Raw genomic sequence first — 17,214 nt, 5'->3', positions numbered from 1 at the left:
CAAACAAACTTGACTCTGTTTGGTATCTTAGATTTGGAAGAGTGGCCTGAAAGGGTAAAATGGGAATTGGGATTTGGGCAAATTTTTATTAGGAAAGTGAGATTTGGGTCACTGGGACTGGGATTTGGTCACTGGGAATGGGAATCACAAACAAAAAACCAATAGAACTGGGACTGGGATTTTGAAAATGTGGGAAAACAATAGGCCGGGAAATGGAATTTGGACAAAACTTGGACTTGGAAAATGGGATTTATACCCCCTTCAGGATCTTCTGAATGGATAGTAACGTTTGTTGTATTGCCTTTCTGTGTGGAAAAAAACTCTTTCCTTGACAATGATTACATTTGACAATGTTGAGGCAGCACAGCGAGCTCTTGCAACACTCAATGGACAGGACATATATGCTGGATGTTGTACCTTGAAGATTGATTATTCAAAGGTATTTATAAATAAGCAGATAAAGGTTTATTTGAATTACAACAGTTGGTAGTGTCAGAAGGTCTTGCAAAAACCCCATGATTTACATCCTTGAAATATTTTGTCTTGTTTTCAGAAAGCGAAAAAATTAAATGTTTTTAAAAATGATGATGAAACATGGGATTACACTGGAGCACTGAGCAACAACTCAGGTTTGTGAAAAATGAATTTCAGCTCACTATTAATGTTTGAAATCTTATTTATTTCTTTTCAACCTTCTGTAGACAAGAATAACAACACAAAAACTCTATAGCAATTAAATTAAGCCTCTTTCACTTTCTTAGAGACCCTGTGCATTGTAATTCTTTATAGCTCAAGTTTTTCCACACCTAAAATGGCTATTTGCAGCTTAAGAAGAAGGTCAAAAAATTATTAAAAATTATTTCTGCTCTTGACAAATGAGCCATTAATCTCTGTTAATACTAAAGATGCAATGTAATCTTTGTACTTTGAAGGGATTCCAAGCAAGACAGCCCTTTTGGGGTCTGGCCTCTTGTCAGCAATATCAGGCAAGTTAAATCAAGACTGTACTGTGCTACAGGGATGTAAATATTGCCATTAGAAGTGCAATAAATACAGCAGTGTTCCTTTGTGGTGGAAAGCAAAATTTGTTTGCAAATGGTTCTGTTCTGAGCACTGACAGGGATCATGAGAGCTATTTACAGTGGAACCCCATTATAACGATATGCCAAGGGAGCAGTAAAAATATCGTTATTCGGGATCGATATCGCTCCCGATTACGATATGGCGTAAAAAACCGAAAATCTTAATCGAGGTAACTAGTCAAATTAAACTAAGAAACTAGTGACAAGTAGGATAAGGGATAAAGTTGATAAAGATCTGAACACATATCTTTTCTATATATCGTACAAAGCTGTTGACAGAAACATTAGAGATTACTCGATTACTGTAAGGTTATTATGTTAAATTAAATGTTTTGCTTAGTGACTGAGTACTGATAATATCGTTATATGGGAAAGATTTTATGTTCGGTCCTCTAAATTCTCTCGTTATATCGGGAATATCGTTATATCGAAGATCGTTATTCGGGCTTTTGTTCCATACATTTTAGTGTAACTTTTTCCGGACATAGAATATCCATCGTTATATCGTGAATATCTTATATCGGATCTATATCGGGGTTCCACTGTATATGAGAAAAAAAATAAGACATGGCTAAAATAAGATGCAAACTGGGCATATAAATGGTACAAAATCCCACCTCGCAACTAAAACAGGGTGCTTTTAAAACAGGACATCTAGCTTATTTTGGACCCGGGTTTGAGGTGTCTTAATTTAGACTTGAAATTGCTTGTATAAACCGGTCATGGACTTGTTCACATCTTAATTAATGAAGACCCATATTGACCATATAAAATTATGGCACAAATCCTGCTTCATGAGTTAAACAAAGCATGTGACTGTACAAAATGTGAAAACTGACATAAAACAAAATTCCTTCATTTCAGGAACTGATGCCAGTGAATCACAACTGTCAAGCTCACCGCCAAACAACATTTCACTAAATGGAAATATGAGTGAGTAACAAGTTAATGACAGACAGATACTATGCAATGATCATTTGAGGCCTCAAGTTTACATTGCGATGCCGACAAGTGTAAACACTGGAACTATTTGTGGAATGTTATTGTGTCCTGAAGGAACATTAATCAGACGTGAGATGAATAAACCTGAAATCCTAGTGGTGATTATCCCTGTGGTTTGATCTTCCATCTGATTGGTCAAAGTCAAATCAGAGTGTTCACACTTCTCAAATTCACACAGTAAATAACTGTAATAATTTGTATTTCTCTTGGGTTAACATTTAGTCTGCATTGAAAAACTGTCTCTATAGAAAAGCTTACTTAAGCAAAGGACTTGCTTCTGGAAATTAACTAGTTGAATCCATCTCTGTTAGGTGTGAATGGATCACCACTTCCCATCAGCAATGAGGCTATTGCAAGAGCAGCACAGTTTCCTACTGTGCAAAGTAAGAATGGTGTTTTTTTTTTTTAATTCTATACAACATTTTAGGCTGAATCTCCTATTGGATGACTTGGATCTCATGCTAAGACACTTTAGATAGCGTGTAGGCAGAGGTCTGTTGCCACCATTTCCAATTAACATTGAATAATGCTCTGATTTTCTGTTTGTTTCTCAGGTATTCTAGCTAAGGTTGCATCCCTGCATGGTAATCCACCTAAGAGTCCCACTTCAGGTAAAAAAAAAAAACAGCAATAAGTCACTTACCCAAAATTACGATTTTAAATATAAAGCAAGCTCAACAATTGGGGTTTATAATCGGAAAAGTTGTATCTTTTAAAATTATGTCTGACTCCCCCCTTGCCTTTCTTTTTCTATTACTGAGTAAAAACAAATGTTTCTAAAAAACACTGATGAAGGATGGCATGAGTGCCACAGGTTCGCAATACGTGCAAGTTCACAGAAACATTAAAGAAGGATAGTAGACCATTTTCACTGTGGATACAACCACTAACTGCCTTTGTGAAACTAAGTTGTGGGAAGTGCAATTTTGCGGGCCGGATCATTAGAGAGAGATAGAAGGAGTGGTTTGTGTAGCGGAAGGGGAGGTAGGAGGGTCAAAACAAAACAAACAAACAAAACAAACAAAAAAGTTTATTTGAACTGTAAAATACAAAAAGAAAGTTTAAAAAAAAAAATAAAAATAATGCTGGTCACCCAAAATAACTAAGCTAAACTAGTTGGGTGACCACACAATACACTGTGCTTGAATGGTGTTACAAGTGAAACAGACCAAAACCCTGAGAAATAGGCAAAGGAAAGGAGGAGTTTCAGAGGCCCGCAGTGTGTGCAAAGGTCTTTGGCTACATAATCCATCTCTGCACGCATTGCGTGCCTATGATCCTAACTGATTTTTTTCGTAAGTTAAAAATATCACAGATGGCTGTTGTTCACAACACACATATTAACTATGATTTGAAGCCAGGGTTTATCTTTCTTAAACAAATCTTTCGCCTTTATTGCCAACAGGCAGCAGCTCCCCAGTGGAGAATGTCGTCAAAAAGCTTGGGATACTGGGAAGCTCACCATACCAGTTGCCGCAGAGTGGAATCTTAGGTGCTTTACCTGGGCTGACACAGCAACAGCAACAGATGAATGGCATTTCCCATGCTCTGAATGCAGGTAAGTATTGCTACTTAACAATTGGTTTTTGCTGTATAAGATAGGTTCATGTTTTAGCATGCGCTATCCAGTTATGGTACATGCAGGAAGTTTGAAGAGCACAGAAAGGTGTTAGAGTCATTCAAGGCAAGCCGAGTGCAACTCTTGCTTCTTGAGTGCTCTCCACTTCCCATTACACAACATCAGCATGTACTATTGGATTATGGTGCATGCTTATGTATCTGAATTTGATTGCGTGGTGCTGTTAGCTGTGTTGTAAAAGTAATTCTCTATCAATGATGTATTTTGCATAATAGAAGGTTGCTCTTGGATTGTTGGACTTTAACCAAAATCACACAAATGTATCAATTGGCCCATCGTTTTATATACAATCTCTTATTTGTAAATTGATAGTTTACTATGGGTTTTTGTGCTTGTTGTAATAGTTTTTCTAACTCTACAGGTGGCACTGGTTGTGTGTTGATTGTTTATGGACTGAATGCAGAGAAGATGAACTGTGAAAGAATTTTCAACTTGTTTTGCCTGTATGGCAACGTCGTCAAGGTAAATAACATTAGTATATAAGGGGATGGGGGTATTAACAACTAGTGAGCAAACTCCAAACCTATTAGTATAACTTCAAATGTCTGCAAATTGTAGTTTTTGAAATAACAGAGTTAAGCTTTGCTGTACATGGTAGTTCTTACTTTTAAGTTAGCCTGCGAGCAGGCTCACCTGGGGCACGCACGAGGTTCCCCCCCCTCGCCCCCCCCGCGCCCCAAGCCGCGTGCCCCAAGGTGAGCCTGCTCGCAGGCTACTTTTAAGTCTGTGGATAAAACCGTAGTGTGTGACCATTCAAATGTTAGCTATTGAGCAGTATTTTCATGTGGTACTGTTCATTATGTTGTTTAAGGTCGTTCAAACTCTTTCAGTTCGCGGATGAAACTCTAGTGTGTGACCATTCAGGTGAAAGTTATGTAGCGTTCCTTATATTTGGTGCTGTTTACTGTGCTGGAACAGGTAGTTCTAACTTTTAAGGCTGTGGATGAATCCCTAGTGTGCGACATTCAAATAAAAGCTATTGAGCGCAGTGGTTCTGTTCACAACGCTGCGCAAGTTGGTTCTAACTTTTTAGTTTCCGAATGAAACCCTAGTGTGTGACTATAAAAGTTGTAACCCTGAGTTGTTCTTTTGTCAGGTGAAGTTCCTCACAAACAAGCTTGGGGCAGCCATGGTACAAATGTCGGACAAAGTCGCTTCTGAAATGATCATCAGAAACTTAAGTGGTGCCACTCTTTTTGATTCCAAGATCAATATCATGTAAGTTTGTCTTTAAAATCTAGCGCCATTACTCCACATTCCAGAAACGTTAGGGGAGACGGGGTGCATGCAGCTAAGAATAGAAAAATCGCGTCAGCAAAACCATTGCCGGATGGTGGTTTTCCATTTTATTGGCCCTAAAGGTAACTTAGCTCAGATTGATGAAAGCATTAGTTTTATGAGCCAATTACAGAGCTAAGAGACGCAAGACCTTATCAAACAATGCTTTACTGGAAAAGCACCCTTCGTTGCTTAGCATCTCACTTCCGTTTGTAATTATATCAATACCGTAAAATTCCAAAACCTAACCCTTGGCTTATATTTGCTCCATGCCCCTTTCAGGTGGGCTTATTTTCGGGGAGTGCCAAACAGGGAGGGGGGTGGGGGCTGATTTTCGGATGGAAATTTACGTTACAAAAATGTTTAAGTTTATATTTGGAAGGGATACTACGTCTGAAAATTTTTTTCTGTGCATACAAGAATACCACATGGTGAAGCTATCTAAACACAACGATATGAAGTCTTATACAGTCGTTAAATGATCATTACAGGTCTCTGAGCATACTCTTAACGATTTAAAATATAAAGCAAGCTCAATAATTGGGGTTAATAATCGGAAAAGTTGTATCTTTTAAGAGCTATAACTAAATATAAGCGCATGAGCTTATATTCGGAAGGGTTTATTTCGGAAGGATATTTGCGTCTGAAATTTGCTGAGCTTATTATTTGATGGAGGGAGGACGCTTGTTTGGAATTTTACGGAACATATTTGGCAAGAAGACTGGTAAAGGGAATAAAATAAAAGAACTTGTGGATATCGTCTTGTTGTAACACTAAATTCTCAGAACTAACATTAAAACAAATTATGCTAACCAGTAAAGAGAATAACTGTTCAAGTAACAACTTGTTGCCTTGTAGGTTTTCCAAGCATCCGTTTATAGCAGATTCATCCGTGGTCACTGCTTTACCTGATGGCTCGCCGTCGTCCATGAATTTTGCTGATAACAGAAACAATCGCTTCAAGTAGTAAGTAGAAAACATTTGTTGCTCGAGTAAAACCTGCAGGGGAACTCGTTTTTCATGTGCACATTGGGTTTGGATGACTTTGGGAAGGACAGTTTTCGGTTTAATTTGAATGAATTGCTTTGCTGGCGAGAAAGTTACAGTTTTTAATTAACAACTGCGAATGAAGCGATTTTTGATTGAAAGTCGTAAAACCAAAACCAAAGTAATCTCTCTGGCCAATCAGAAAGGACACAGACAATCCAGTGAACCAATCAAATTTGAAGCCGAAATACATGGTAGCCGGCGAAAACGTGCGGGAGAGAGTAATGATTGGTTTTGGTTTTACTTCTGATTGGTTGAGAAAGTGGCGGGAGATTTTTAAAGCAATCACTAATAAGAGTAGTTATGAAAAACCAAAGCAAACGTGAATTACTTTCGTTAATCGCTCTATTATTGCATAAGCTAACAGGCGGAAAGGCCAGTATTTAATGTTCGACTGTTTTTATTTCTGTTTGTACTGATTGTTTTTCTGTTTTTGTGCAGTCTTCCAGAAGGCCAAAGTCTCAAGAACAGTATCCTTTATAAGCTTTGTTTACAGTTGCAGACTGCGAGTAAAAAATAATTAAGCACAATCGGAATTTAATTTGCGGAATAACTAGGAGTCTAGTTGCAGTAAAGGACTGGAGAAGAAAGAGTAGAAGTAGGAGATATAATTAAGCTTTTTGAGTAGTAATCCCAGGACTTGACAGTTCCGTCAACTGAAAACTCCAAGTTTACCCCGAATTGAATCCCCTTTTAACTTCTGGACATCCTGTGTTAACACTTCACTTAACGTATGTGTGTGGAAGGCCCAGTGGGTGAGCGGATTTGATTGAGTCGTCCAGGTTTGAGCCCTGGCAAGAATTACTGCGCTGTGTTCTTAGGCAAAACACTTAGAACTGTCATAATGCCTCTCTCCGCCCAGGTGTATAAATGGGTACCGGCGAATTAATGCTGGGGGTAACCCTGTGATGGACTAGCATCGCATCCAGGGGGGAGTAAAAATACTCCTAGTCGCTTAATGCTACGGAAACTGGGATATACTCTGACCTGATGGGCCACTATGTTCGAACACAAACTTTACCTTACCAACTTATGTGTAGCTACTGTGAGACTTGAAAACGCCCTCACTCGAACACAAAAGCGTTGTAGTACATTTCTTAACTAACAACCAGGATACCAACCGCCAACAAGAATGCTTCACTTCTTTAACGCTCCGCCAAACTGTACTGTGGAGACACTAAAGGACGTGAGTCAAAACATATTTTGTGGATTTTCCTTGTCAATGCATGGGATATTTTGTTTAATTTTCCGTTCTCTGAACTTGTTATAGTGACCGCACTACGCGACCCACTTCAGACCCCTGAAACAAGTAGCCTACCTTGTGCCGGTCTATAGAGAATAAGTTATTGTGCGTTGTGTTGCAGGTCTTTATTGCTGCGGGGTCCCTGTCTCCGCTTAAAGGAACATTCTTTTCAAAAGGTGAGGCTATGGATGTTTTCGTATGTTATGTATCGTGTATGGCGTTGTTTGTTTGTTTGTTTTTTTGGCCGTTTCTTCACGAGGATTGTCCAGGGTACTGAGGGTGAGAAAAATCAAGAGGCGCCATATCGTCTCATGGTTAGTGCGCTAGTCTCCGAATTGGGTAGTTTGAGTAAAAGCCCTGGCTAAGTTTGTCATGTTGTGTTCTTGGGCAAGACACCGAGGAGTATACTTATGCAGTTTTGATTGTCGCAAAACAATTGTAGCCGGTGCGAAGCGCGGGAAAACGTGCGCGAGTGAGTCACGATTGGTTTTGGCTTTTCTTGTGACTGGTTGAGAAAGTGGCGCAGATTTTTTAAACCAATCATTCGGCGTAGAAATGCAAAACCGAAGCAAACGCGAACCTACTTTAAACACTCAATTAAAAACCGCCCAAACACGGAAATGTTTCCGGCAACTTAACAAAATGCTGTGATGGACTAGCATCCATCCGTGGGATGGGGGTGAGAAATACTCCTAGTTGCCTGGTCGCCTCATGAACCATCTAGCTCCTCTGATATACGTAGGATGGGAACGGACTCTACCTTGCCTGTAAAGATAACGGAATTTTCCCTTACAACAGGAAATATTTGTTTCATTTCAGCCAACGCCAAGTCATCAGCAGGATTGCTTGAGATGCCAGACATCCGTTCAGCTATGGAGGCGCTTACTCTCACAAATCATTTCACCATCAACCCACCAGGTAACGAAGTCAAGCTATTTTGGCGAATGCAACTACCCCTTCAGTGGGGGTGGGGAGAGGGGTGGGGTAGGGTAAGACGTAGGGGCAGGTGCGGGGTAGATGTTCCATATTTAGTTTGTTACCATAATGTTACGATACGTTACAAAACTCGTGTTTGTCTTTTTCAGGGGGCGGTTCCTACACCCTGAAACTAGCCTTCTCTCCAAGTTCCTCGATATCTCCAACGGCACCAACCGTTGCACCCGCTGTTGCTGCAGCAGCGGTCGCCGTCAGTAATGGCGCCAATCCTTTGGGTCCCATCGGCTCACCAGTGCACCCTCGATGCATGGCGGGAAGCCCTATCAGCATTGTGACGAACGGCGTCAAGGAACTGAACGGCGACGCGGAAAGGAATGGGCTGAGTCCCGAGCACTTGACGAGTACCAGTCCCTAGGAAGGAAGACTGATACGCAGTCTGAGCCAGAGGTGACTACGCCCAGCGGTCACCTACAAGATTGAAAAATACCTCAAGTAAATACAGAGATTATAATACCATTGAAGAGCAATCTTCCAGGTAATGAATATTACTTAATAACAAAACTCAACGTCTCGTGACGCCATATAGAAGAATAATATACATTTAGTTTATTATTAGGTCGTTGAAAAAAACTTGTAAGGTTGTACCCACCGTTCACTAAATCTGCGAGGTTTTCGCTCTTTCGTAACATTTCGTATTAAGCATGCATGAAAATACTAAAAACAATGTTCAGTTTGAGCGCTTTTGTTGTTTATGTATAGGTTTTATTAATATTCGGGTTAGGTTAATTGTTTAGATTTGAAGTTAGCATAGGTAACCGATTTTCTATTTCGTTAGATTAAGAATTTTATTAATAATAATTATCCACTCAGGAAACGTGGGTCTCGTTGTCAGCGAGCGGCAATTAAATTAAGGTCGAGCAGCGAAAAAGACTGCAAAAAATATATAAATATATATAATAAATATGTATTACACGAATTAGAGTAATTTTTTCAAAACTCGAATGTGCAGGGAGTCTAAACCAAGATTCTTTCGTTAACATAAACGAATGTTTTTCCTACATTATAGATATTATTAATTCATAAATTGTGGAGTGAAGTCAAACTTCAATGTCTCCCGAGCAAATATTATCGTAACAAACGCGTAATCTTTCACCAAACGTTGACGATTTTGTTCACTTAATTTACATTTTTTCTTTAAAACGCGTCGTAACCGTGGCCGCTGGCTGAAATGTTTTTGGTTTAGTTTTGACGATTTTTTGAGAACTTTTTGTTGGTTTTCCAAACTCGTTGGCCAATCAGAGAGCTGATAACTGCACGTGGCCTCCTTGACATTAATTCCACACGTGTGCGAAAACGTGAAAGAAGCATTTTTTTAAACTCTATAAAACGTTTTTCAAAGTTTTTCGTGTCGATTGCATAAACTAGCAATGTGATTTTTACGTTTTCGCGAAATGCAGTCACTTCATAATTAGCTTCCGTTGGCACAGAATCTCCGCGTTTGGAGTGATCCTTGCCTTGTTTTCCAACTGGTCCAGCAATAGGAAAATCAACATTAAGATTTCACAAAAACGTCAACAATTAATAAAACGTTTGCGAGTGGCAGCAGTGTTCGACCGTAAAAAAACATCTTACCCCAAACACAATTGTGTTCACTTATTTTACATTTTACACAAAGTCGTTCTAAAGTAAACTTTTCTTGTTTTGTCAATGACTTAAAAACGCACCAAATCGGTATTTATAATTCGAGATGTTTTTCACAGCTTACGCACCTCTTTGTTTAATATTTTAAGCCTGTTATTAACATGCAGATTCTCCTAACGTGTCTCCATACATTTCTTATTGTGCAAGTTGGGAGAATTTGTTTCCATATCAAAGCAATCGGTTTCGTTCTCTTTGGTGATCAAGTCCTTATTTCTCGTTACGTGTATGCTTGATTTTGTATTGTTATTTTAGGAGAATTAATATTTTGATCACTGTTGGGAGTTAAAAGGGTTAATTAAGAATATACTGCCATGGTGTATCGAAAACTTTGTTTCAGTAAACGTTCAAAACTCAAATTATTTTTGTCACGGTTTAAAATATATTTTTTCTTGATTTTTGTTGTCACTACCTTTTTGTAGTTTTGCTTGTGTTTTGACGTTTTATGAAACAGAGTTTGCATGAATCGCATATTTTTTATGAGATTCATTCATTCCTCTCTGCAGTCTTATGGAACCAACTTTGCTGGAAACGACAGAAAAAGAGTTCTTTACTTTTGCAAAATCTAAGACATTGTATCATAATTATATTCACAATCAATACAAAATTTTACGAATGAATTTTATATAGAAAGTCAAACTGTTTTTATATTTGATTATTTTGCAAAGATAATTTTTTTTTTAAAATGGAGAGAAAGATGTTATAAATTATTGTTGATTTTTTCTGTCGGACGCTTGAAAGATGTGTCTCCTAGCAACCAGGTTGTCTCTTAAAACTGCAGTGAGCCACCTTAATCCCTTGTACACTCGAGAACTTTAGAAAAGTCAACATAAAAAATATGACTTATCTTCCCAAGGAAAAATGACATGTATTTCTTTTGTGTGAATAACAAAAGAATTTGTTTCAATTTAAAAAGAAAAATTCAGAATTTAGGAAATATTTCAAATCTAATACACACATGTGCGATCAAAACACAAAACAAAGACATATATATAGAAATCTTACATCGATTTTTTTTTTCTTGTGGACTTATTTCACTGGTCCTAAATGCATAATTTTTAAATGGAATTAACTTAATTGCATGGTCGGTCAAAGAGGTTTTTAATATAAATCGTGCACATGTTGAATTTGTCATGGAAAAGTTTCAGTAACGTTGTACATAATATAGGTTATAGAATTTAAGAAGAGAGAGATTCATTAACTCAGTTAAACACCCCATAGTAGGACAAATATATGAAGTTAAAATTTGCCAAAAACATATTTTAGTGGAATTTGGTAAAAGAATTGTTATTTGACCCATTTATATTCAAAGATAAGTACAAATCGCCGAAGAAACTTCGCAAGACGCCGGCAACGAATATTAAATGTACTTTTGTTCAATTCCTTTATTCTAGCATAGCTTTGAGGAATGCTTTTCAGACACTTACTTTAACTTTATTAATATTGGTTCAATTATTCTCAACCATCATACGCACTAAATTTAATTCTTTATTATACACAATGTACACCACGTTTACTTGATATTTTTTAAGGATTTGGTAGGATTTTTTCCGACGGTTTCATGAAAATTTAAATTACAGTAAATGGGTTTTCAATATTTCGAGAATATTTTTGAACGTAAAAATGATAAAATCCCAAGGTTTTTTTGACAGCTTAACTGGTAACTTTCTAGGAAGTCATTTTGTTGTAGGTTTCAGTTTTTCGTAAATTTGTTTCCTTTTTAAGTATTCCATTGAAGTAAAACCCTAATATTTCGATCAAGAAGTTGTTTAGCCATTTGAAGAACTTTTCATCTACAATTGAATTGTGGCTTCATCATGAATTAGCCTTTGTATTTTTGGCGTTGGGTTTTATGGCATTTTTCCCTTTAATGTTCTCGCCGTTAATTTTTTTTCCTTTTCATGTTTGTAATTGTTTTATCGTATTATTAATTCAGAGTGGTTATTCAATGACGTAATACTGAAACCAATCACTGCAGCTAGCCAATAAGAACTAGGAACAAAATCATGTGACCAGTGGCAAGCGCGGGAAAGGCGCGTAAACTAGTTCACGTTAATTGGCTGAAATTACCGCCAATCTGATTGGTCTGGGCACATTGCACGATCAAAACCAACCAATCATAGAGCTCAACACTTCAGTAAATGCAAAACCACGTGATTACGTTCAAAGGTCATTAGAATAGCACTCTGTCTGCAAAGCAAGTTGGTTTTCGTTTATACTGGAAACAGTTTCCGGGGACTGGTCTGCAGAGTTGTCAAAGAGAAAGTGATGGCTATAAAACCGTTAGAAATGAGGCTTTGCCTCTTTAAACATATTCAAGAAAGTGAAACCCTCTTTAGTTTAAGTTCTGGTTAAAAGCAAAATATGTCGAGGGCGCATGTATGTCTCTTCGTAGCGTTTGTAGTGTTTAAAAAGAATTAGTTATCTGAATCTGGTGTTAAAAACACCATTTTGCTGTAACAACAAAGTGGAAAAGTGTGTATCTTTAAAGCCTTCTGCAGTGATCTAGAGGTGTCAGGGAATTTTGTCGTTTGGCAATTTTTTTGTGGAACGTTGACTCGTGGCGCTGGTCGCTATAAGCTCTTGGAATCTTAAAGTAATGGCTCGTTAAAACATCAAAGACCGTCAATTTAAGACGATCAAATACGAACGTCTCTTTGATCGCGATTTGTTCGAGCTAGCAAGTAGAATATCTATATTGGATGATAATGTTCGCCTCTTCTGCGAATTCATATCTTTTTTGCTAGAAGTTCGAAACTCTGAACGTTTGCGCGAGATTATCGTCGCTTTGCTTCAGGACTTCTGGATTTTCTGCGTTGGCTGCACACTTTTCCATTTTGTTTTGCCTCTGGTTGTTACTGGTACTGGCTCTATAGATAAGCTTAGCGTAACTAATAAAACCTTTTGCTGGGGTGCCTATATGTGAGACCAGGGTGGTGCTTTTCAAAGGACTTGCTTTCGATCTTGCTTCTCGCCAAATAAAAAACTCGCGGCGAAAATTCCAAACAACCCTCTAAGAACTTTTGATTAACTGTTGCTTGGGAAATCGTCGTAGACTGTTTCCGAACAGTTCCGACTGAGCCCGAGCACCCGATTGAAATCGTGAGATTAATGACAATCCTGACTTTACAAACGCCAAGCTGCAATTATGTACTTTCCTTTCACTTTTTGTTTAAGTGAACATCAATTTAGAATTACAAAACTCTCAATTTTTTTTTGCCTTCAAGAAGGTTTGAGAAAACGTGAATGGGATTTCCAAGATCGAAGCAATACTTGAAAAGCGTCTCTTGCTTTGCGTATTATATGTACAAAGTCGACTAGGCTTTTATAGATTGTGCTAGCATAATTTTTGGCATAATTGGAGCTAAAAAGCATAATTTGTGAAACGAGCACTGCCACGGCATAATTAGCAATTTTTAGCACTTTTTGGAGCATAAATTCATAAAATGTAGTAAATATGGTGTACTTTCTACAGAAATAAATGAAATTTAGGTAGTTTGTTCTTGCAATGCGTGTTTTAGCTATACAATTGTGATTGTTAAGTCGTTGGAGGCATTTTACAAACGGTTCAGAGATGCGAGCAGCTAATTTGGACAGCTGACGGCCGTGATAAACTGCCATAAACACAAATAAATTTACAACAACAGTTTATTTAAAAAACATCATAATTTGGTGTCGTTATTGCGCACCTCTATGTATAGAATCTACGTCATTTTGTGAGCATAATTTCGGAAATCAGAAGCATAATTTGGGAATTCTGGCATAATTTTTGCATAATTTGGCAAAATTTTGAGCACTGCTAGTAGCATAATATGCCACTTTTAGGAGCACAATCTATAAAAGCCTAAAGTCGACACCCCGGGAGTAATAAATAAGCAACCAGTAACCGAAAGCATTTATCAGTCATGCATCGTAATGCGAGTCAGGCAGATGATGGAATCCTACATATACTAGTTCATGGTATTAACTGACTGCTTTAGCGGTTTACAGTCTCAATAAAGTTTCTCTTACAATGTATCATTTAGTGTCCCGTCTTTTTTCAGTGTGAATGAACTTCATGATTTCGCTTGCTGGAGATCGGGACACGATGACCTCGTTCCCAGGGTCTTCTGGGCGTTGCCGTCCCAATATGCTGGTTTAGAGACTGGGTTGCCCCGGGCGCCATCTTTGGATTGCAACACTGGGAAGACCCTGGACGCGAGGTTAACGAACCTTAGCCTACCCCTTGAAGGGAGTGACTATTTAGCACTCACTCGATGTCGTGAGACTTCTTATTTTTTCATACACGAGGTACAAGAGGATTCGAACCCGGGTCGCCGGCATGTTTAGCGAGAATGCTACCACTAGGCCACCGACGACCAGCTGCCAGATTCCTATTTTTTTTAGACAGAAATTCTAACCCTATTATAAAAGCTAACCGCAAGCAATCCAAGCTAAAGTAGGCTAACCGGAGTGCTATTTAGGCTAACCGGAGCGCTAGTTAGGGTAACCGCAGTGCTGTTTAGTCAGTAGTATTCTACATGAACTGAGTGTTAGGTGGTAAAAAAAATGTTATAAGGTGTCTCGCTATTGTGTCACTACATCAACTGAGTGCAGAATAGTTAGTCCCACCCGTTAAACTGAACAATAAAACGAATAGCGTTTTAACGTTCTAATGGTCTGAAGTTCAACAAATCCATACGACGCAACGCGCATAGATCTGTATATTGCGGAGTTCTTTGCCCGTTTGAATTGTTTTTTATCGTTAAAAAAATAAACTGAGTTTCAGGACTTTTACTGTCGTGGTAAGGTGACTGACCAAACTTCATAAAAACTGCAGCTCTATTAACCGTCTCATTTAATCCCCCATCCCTAATCAGCACCGCCTCTGGAAGTTCATTTCTTGATTGAACCCCTCGCCCCTCTATAAAGCCTTCACCTTCCCAGGATGGGAGATCATGAACGAGAAATCAAGGCAACTTTACGCATTTGAAGTTATTCTTCTACTGCATTTACTTTTTGTTGTTACTACATTGTGAAAATGTTACCAAACAGTACTAAACTGTTGAATAGTACCCCTAACTGATACGTGGTTTGAAATAATCCCTCTCTCTGTTCTATTTATCCCCCCCCCCCCCCCCTCTTCCCTTCTAGAGATCTTGAAAAGAATTAAGGTCCCTGGGGGCTAAGGGGAGCTTAACCCGTACGCTATCAAGACATGCGACTGCTGCCATCGGCTCCAATCAACCGGAATCTCTCGTAGACTCTTAATTTAAAAACGTGGGCACTAACAAGTCTTCCGAGGCGTCTAAACTACCGTTATTTGGCAAGGGTTGAATCCCTAAGATTTTACACATCAGTGGATACAGACTAACAGAGTCAAAAGATCTTCCCTCAAAGTTCACTTTGAATGCGGGCCCGCGCGCAATGAACGCAGCGGACATCGACTTACATTTACAACTTACACCGTGCGCAAGCTCTGTCCATTTACCATTTTTGGGCATAGTGACGCACCGGCCCTTTTTGGAACTCACGAGCCAGCCCTCTGAAGGAAAGACCACAAGCGGTGAAATGCGCGAGTTATCCCTGAAATGCAAATGCGCGGGAACTTCGTTCTTGTGATAAACGTGAAGATGGGGTACATTTTTAAGGCGTTCATACACATCCTCCGTCTTTCCAGCTTTCGGCGCCAGTAACATATTAAACCAGGAATCCCAGAAATCGTAGTTCTTCGGGTCGACGTATTTATCGAGATCGATCACTTTGTTGCAAGATGTGTTGGTCATTCCATGGTCCGCAGTGATCATGATGTTAACTTTATCCAGGAGCTTGTGTCGTTTTAATCCTTCCACAATCAAACCAACAGTTTTGTCCACTCGCTGAATTGCCTCGGGTAAATCAGACCATCCCTCGTGGTGGCATGTTTTGTCCGGCTCTTCAAAGTAAACAGCAACAAAATTGGGCGGGTTCTCACCCGTTAACCAGTCAATTATCTTCTCAACACGTTTTTCAAAGCTCATAACTCTCCCTGTTTTATTTACCTGGTCAACATTTGGAGAAGGAGAATATTCCCTGTATTTCGGGTACATCCCTTTAATTTTGATGTTATAACCGGGCCAGTACAAAACAGCACTTCTACCGTTAAACCGTTGGTTTGTTACCCATATTGGTTCGGCGCCGTTCCACCATCGTGGATCTGTCTGAGCGGCTCCAAAATGCGCCTTAAGGACTGGATCGTACATTGTGTTGCTAACAACCCCGTGGCTCTCGGGGTAAAGCCCTGTTACAATACTGTAATGTCCCGAGAAGGTAACCGTCGGGAATACCGATCGCACATAAGGAACAGTGACGCCTGTTTTCGCGAGAAGATCCAAGTTCGGTGTGTAAGCCTTGCTAGCGAAATCCCACCGGAATCCATCCAGAGAAATAAGGAGAAGTGTTTGAGGTTCGCAAATAATCCCTTGAATTAGATATATGATAAAGAAAGCAAGGCAGTTCCCTTGCATGGTTGTCAGAGAGAGTACAAACAGGTCTTAATCGGTAAGGTTTTCTGAAAGGACAAATCACCTTGTCGGATTTTTTGACACCAGAAACAACCTGCTGTTTAGCCTGCGTAGCAGGCGCCGCAGTTTTGAGCGCGCGTATGGAAAACGCGAAAGGCGTGAGGGGGCTACGCGAGGAAAAAAAATCGATTTTTCTTCGCGTGGCCTTCTCGCGATCGCGCGCTCTTTTATACGCGCTAAAATAACTACACAGGCGCCTGCTCGCAGGCTACGCAGGCTACCTGCTTTTTTGAAATCGCTGTTGACATGTTTCGTCTGTACTGTTTAACCTTTTCGTAGGGAATCTTACTGGTAGCCTAAACACCTAAACAACTATCGACATATTGATAAGGGTGTCGCTTATACTATGGGTATAGCAAAAATCAAGTGCTTTTATCCTTAAAATCTTCTCTCTTTCAGCTTTTAAAATTTACCTATTGAATTGCAATATTTGTGTCATTTTGTTTGGTGAAAATCAAATTTTTCTAAACAGAAAGTCAATCAAAGGCCTGTTCATCGGATGAGATAAATAAATGGTTTGTTGAATAAAATAACAAATAATAAGTTGAATAAAGTGCCAAATTGGCAATTTTAATTAATTCTAACCACCATTTACTTGTCGAATCACAGGCGGCACACAGTTCGTAAAATGTTCTTTCAAAATCACCAGAAGTTTATAAAATAACTTCTAAAATTACCTAATCACCTGAAGGTCAATCAAAACCTTTTAAGGCGGGTTTTCTTTATGGGCAGGCTTAATCAAGGCAT

General features: G+C 39.0%; 1 protein-coding gene and 1 pseudogene across 2 annotated transcripts in view; one reads left to right on the top strand and one right to left on the bottom strand.

The window, feature by feature from the left end:
* The window catches only part of LOC144645296 (heterogeneous nuclear ribonucleoprotein L-like), a 103,164-nt gene that overhangs the window by 12,846 nt on the left and 73,104 nt on the right, over positions 1–17,214 (top strand). Inside the window, exons 8-22 of one of the 2 annotated variants that reach the window (XR_013569258.1) lie at positions 345–439; positions 554–629; positions 933–986; positions 1,947–2,015; positions 2,396–2,467; positions 2,639–2,695; positions 3,490–3,642; positions 4,085–4,185; positions 4,820–4,941; positions 5,860–5,967; positions 6,490–6,518; positions 7,161–7,234; positions 7,413–7,467; positions 8,111–8,209; positions 8,377–9,842. Coding sequence is in view for 1 of the 2 variants with exons in the window: in XM_078504817.1 (XP_078360943.1) it covers positions 345–439; positions 554–629; positions 933–986; positions 1,947–2,015; positions 2,396–2,467; positions 2,639–2,695; positions 3,490–3,642; positions 4,085–4,185; positions 4,820–4,941; positions 5,860–5,967; positions 6,490–6,518; positions 7,161–7,234; positions 7,413–7,467; positions 8,111–8,209; positions 8,377–8,642 (1,430 nt within the window). In the remaining variant the exon portion in view is untranslated. Of the gene's footprint in view, positions 1–344; positions 440–553; positions 630–932; positions 987–1,946; positions 2,016–2,395; positions 2,468–2,638; positions 2,696–3,489; positions 3,643–4,084; positions 4,186–4,819; positions 4,942–5,859; positions 5,968–6,489; positions 6,519–7,160; positions 7,235–7,412; positions 7,468–8,110; positions 8,210–8,376; positions 13,941–17,214 lie in introns of those variants that run through there. The other variant, XM_078504817.1, reaches the window with a different exon arrangement.
* LOC144647551 (ectonucleotide pyrophosphatase/phosphodiesterase family member 5 pseudogene) lies at positions 14,522–16,410 on the bottom strand (annotated as a pseudogene).

Source organism: Oculina patagonica, chromosome 3 (assembly GCF_052425735.1).
Source record: "Oculina patagonica isolate OP01 chromosome 3, crgOcupat, whole genome shotgun sequence".
NCBI classification, from domain to species: domain Eukaryota; kingdom Metazoa; phylum Cnidaria; class Anthozoa; order Scleractinia; family Oculinidae; genus Oculina; species Oculina patagonica.
This window is presented reverse-complemented; position numbering and strand designations above follow the sequence as displayed.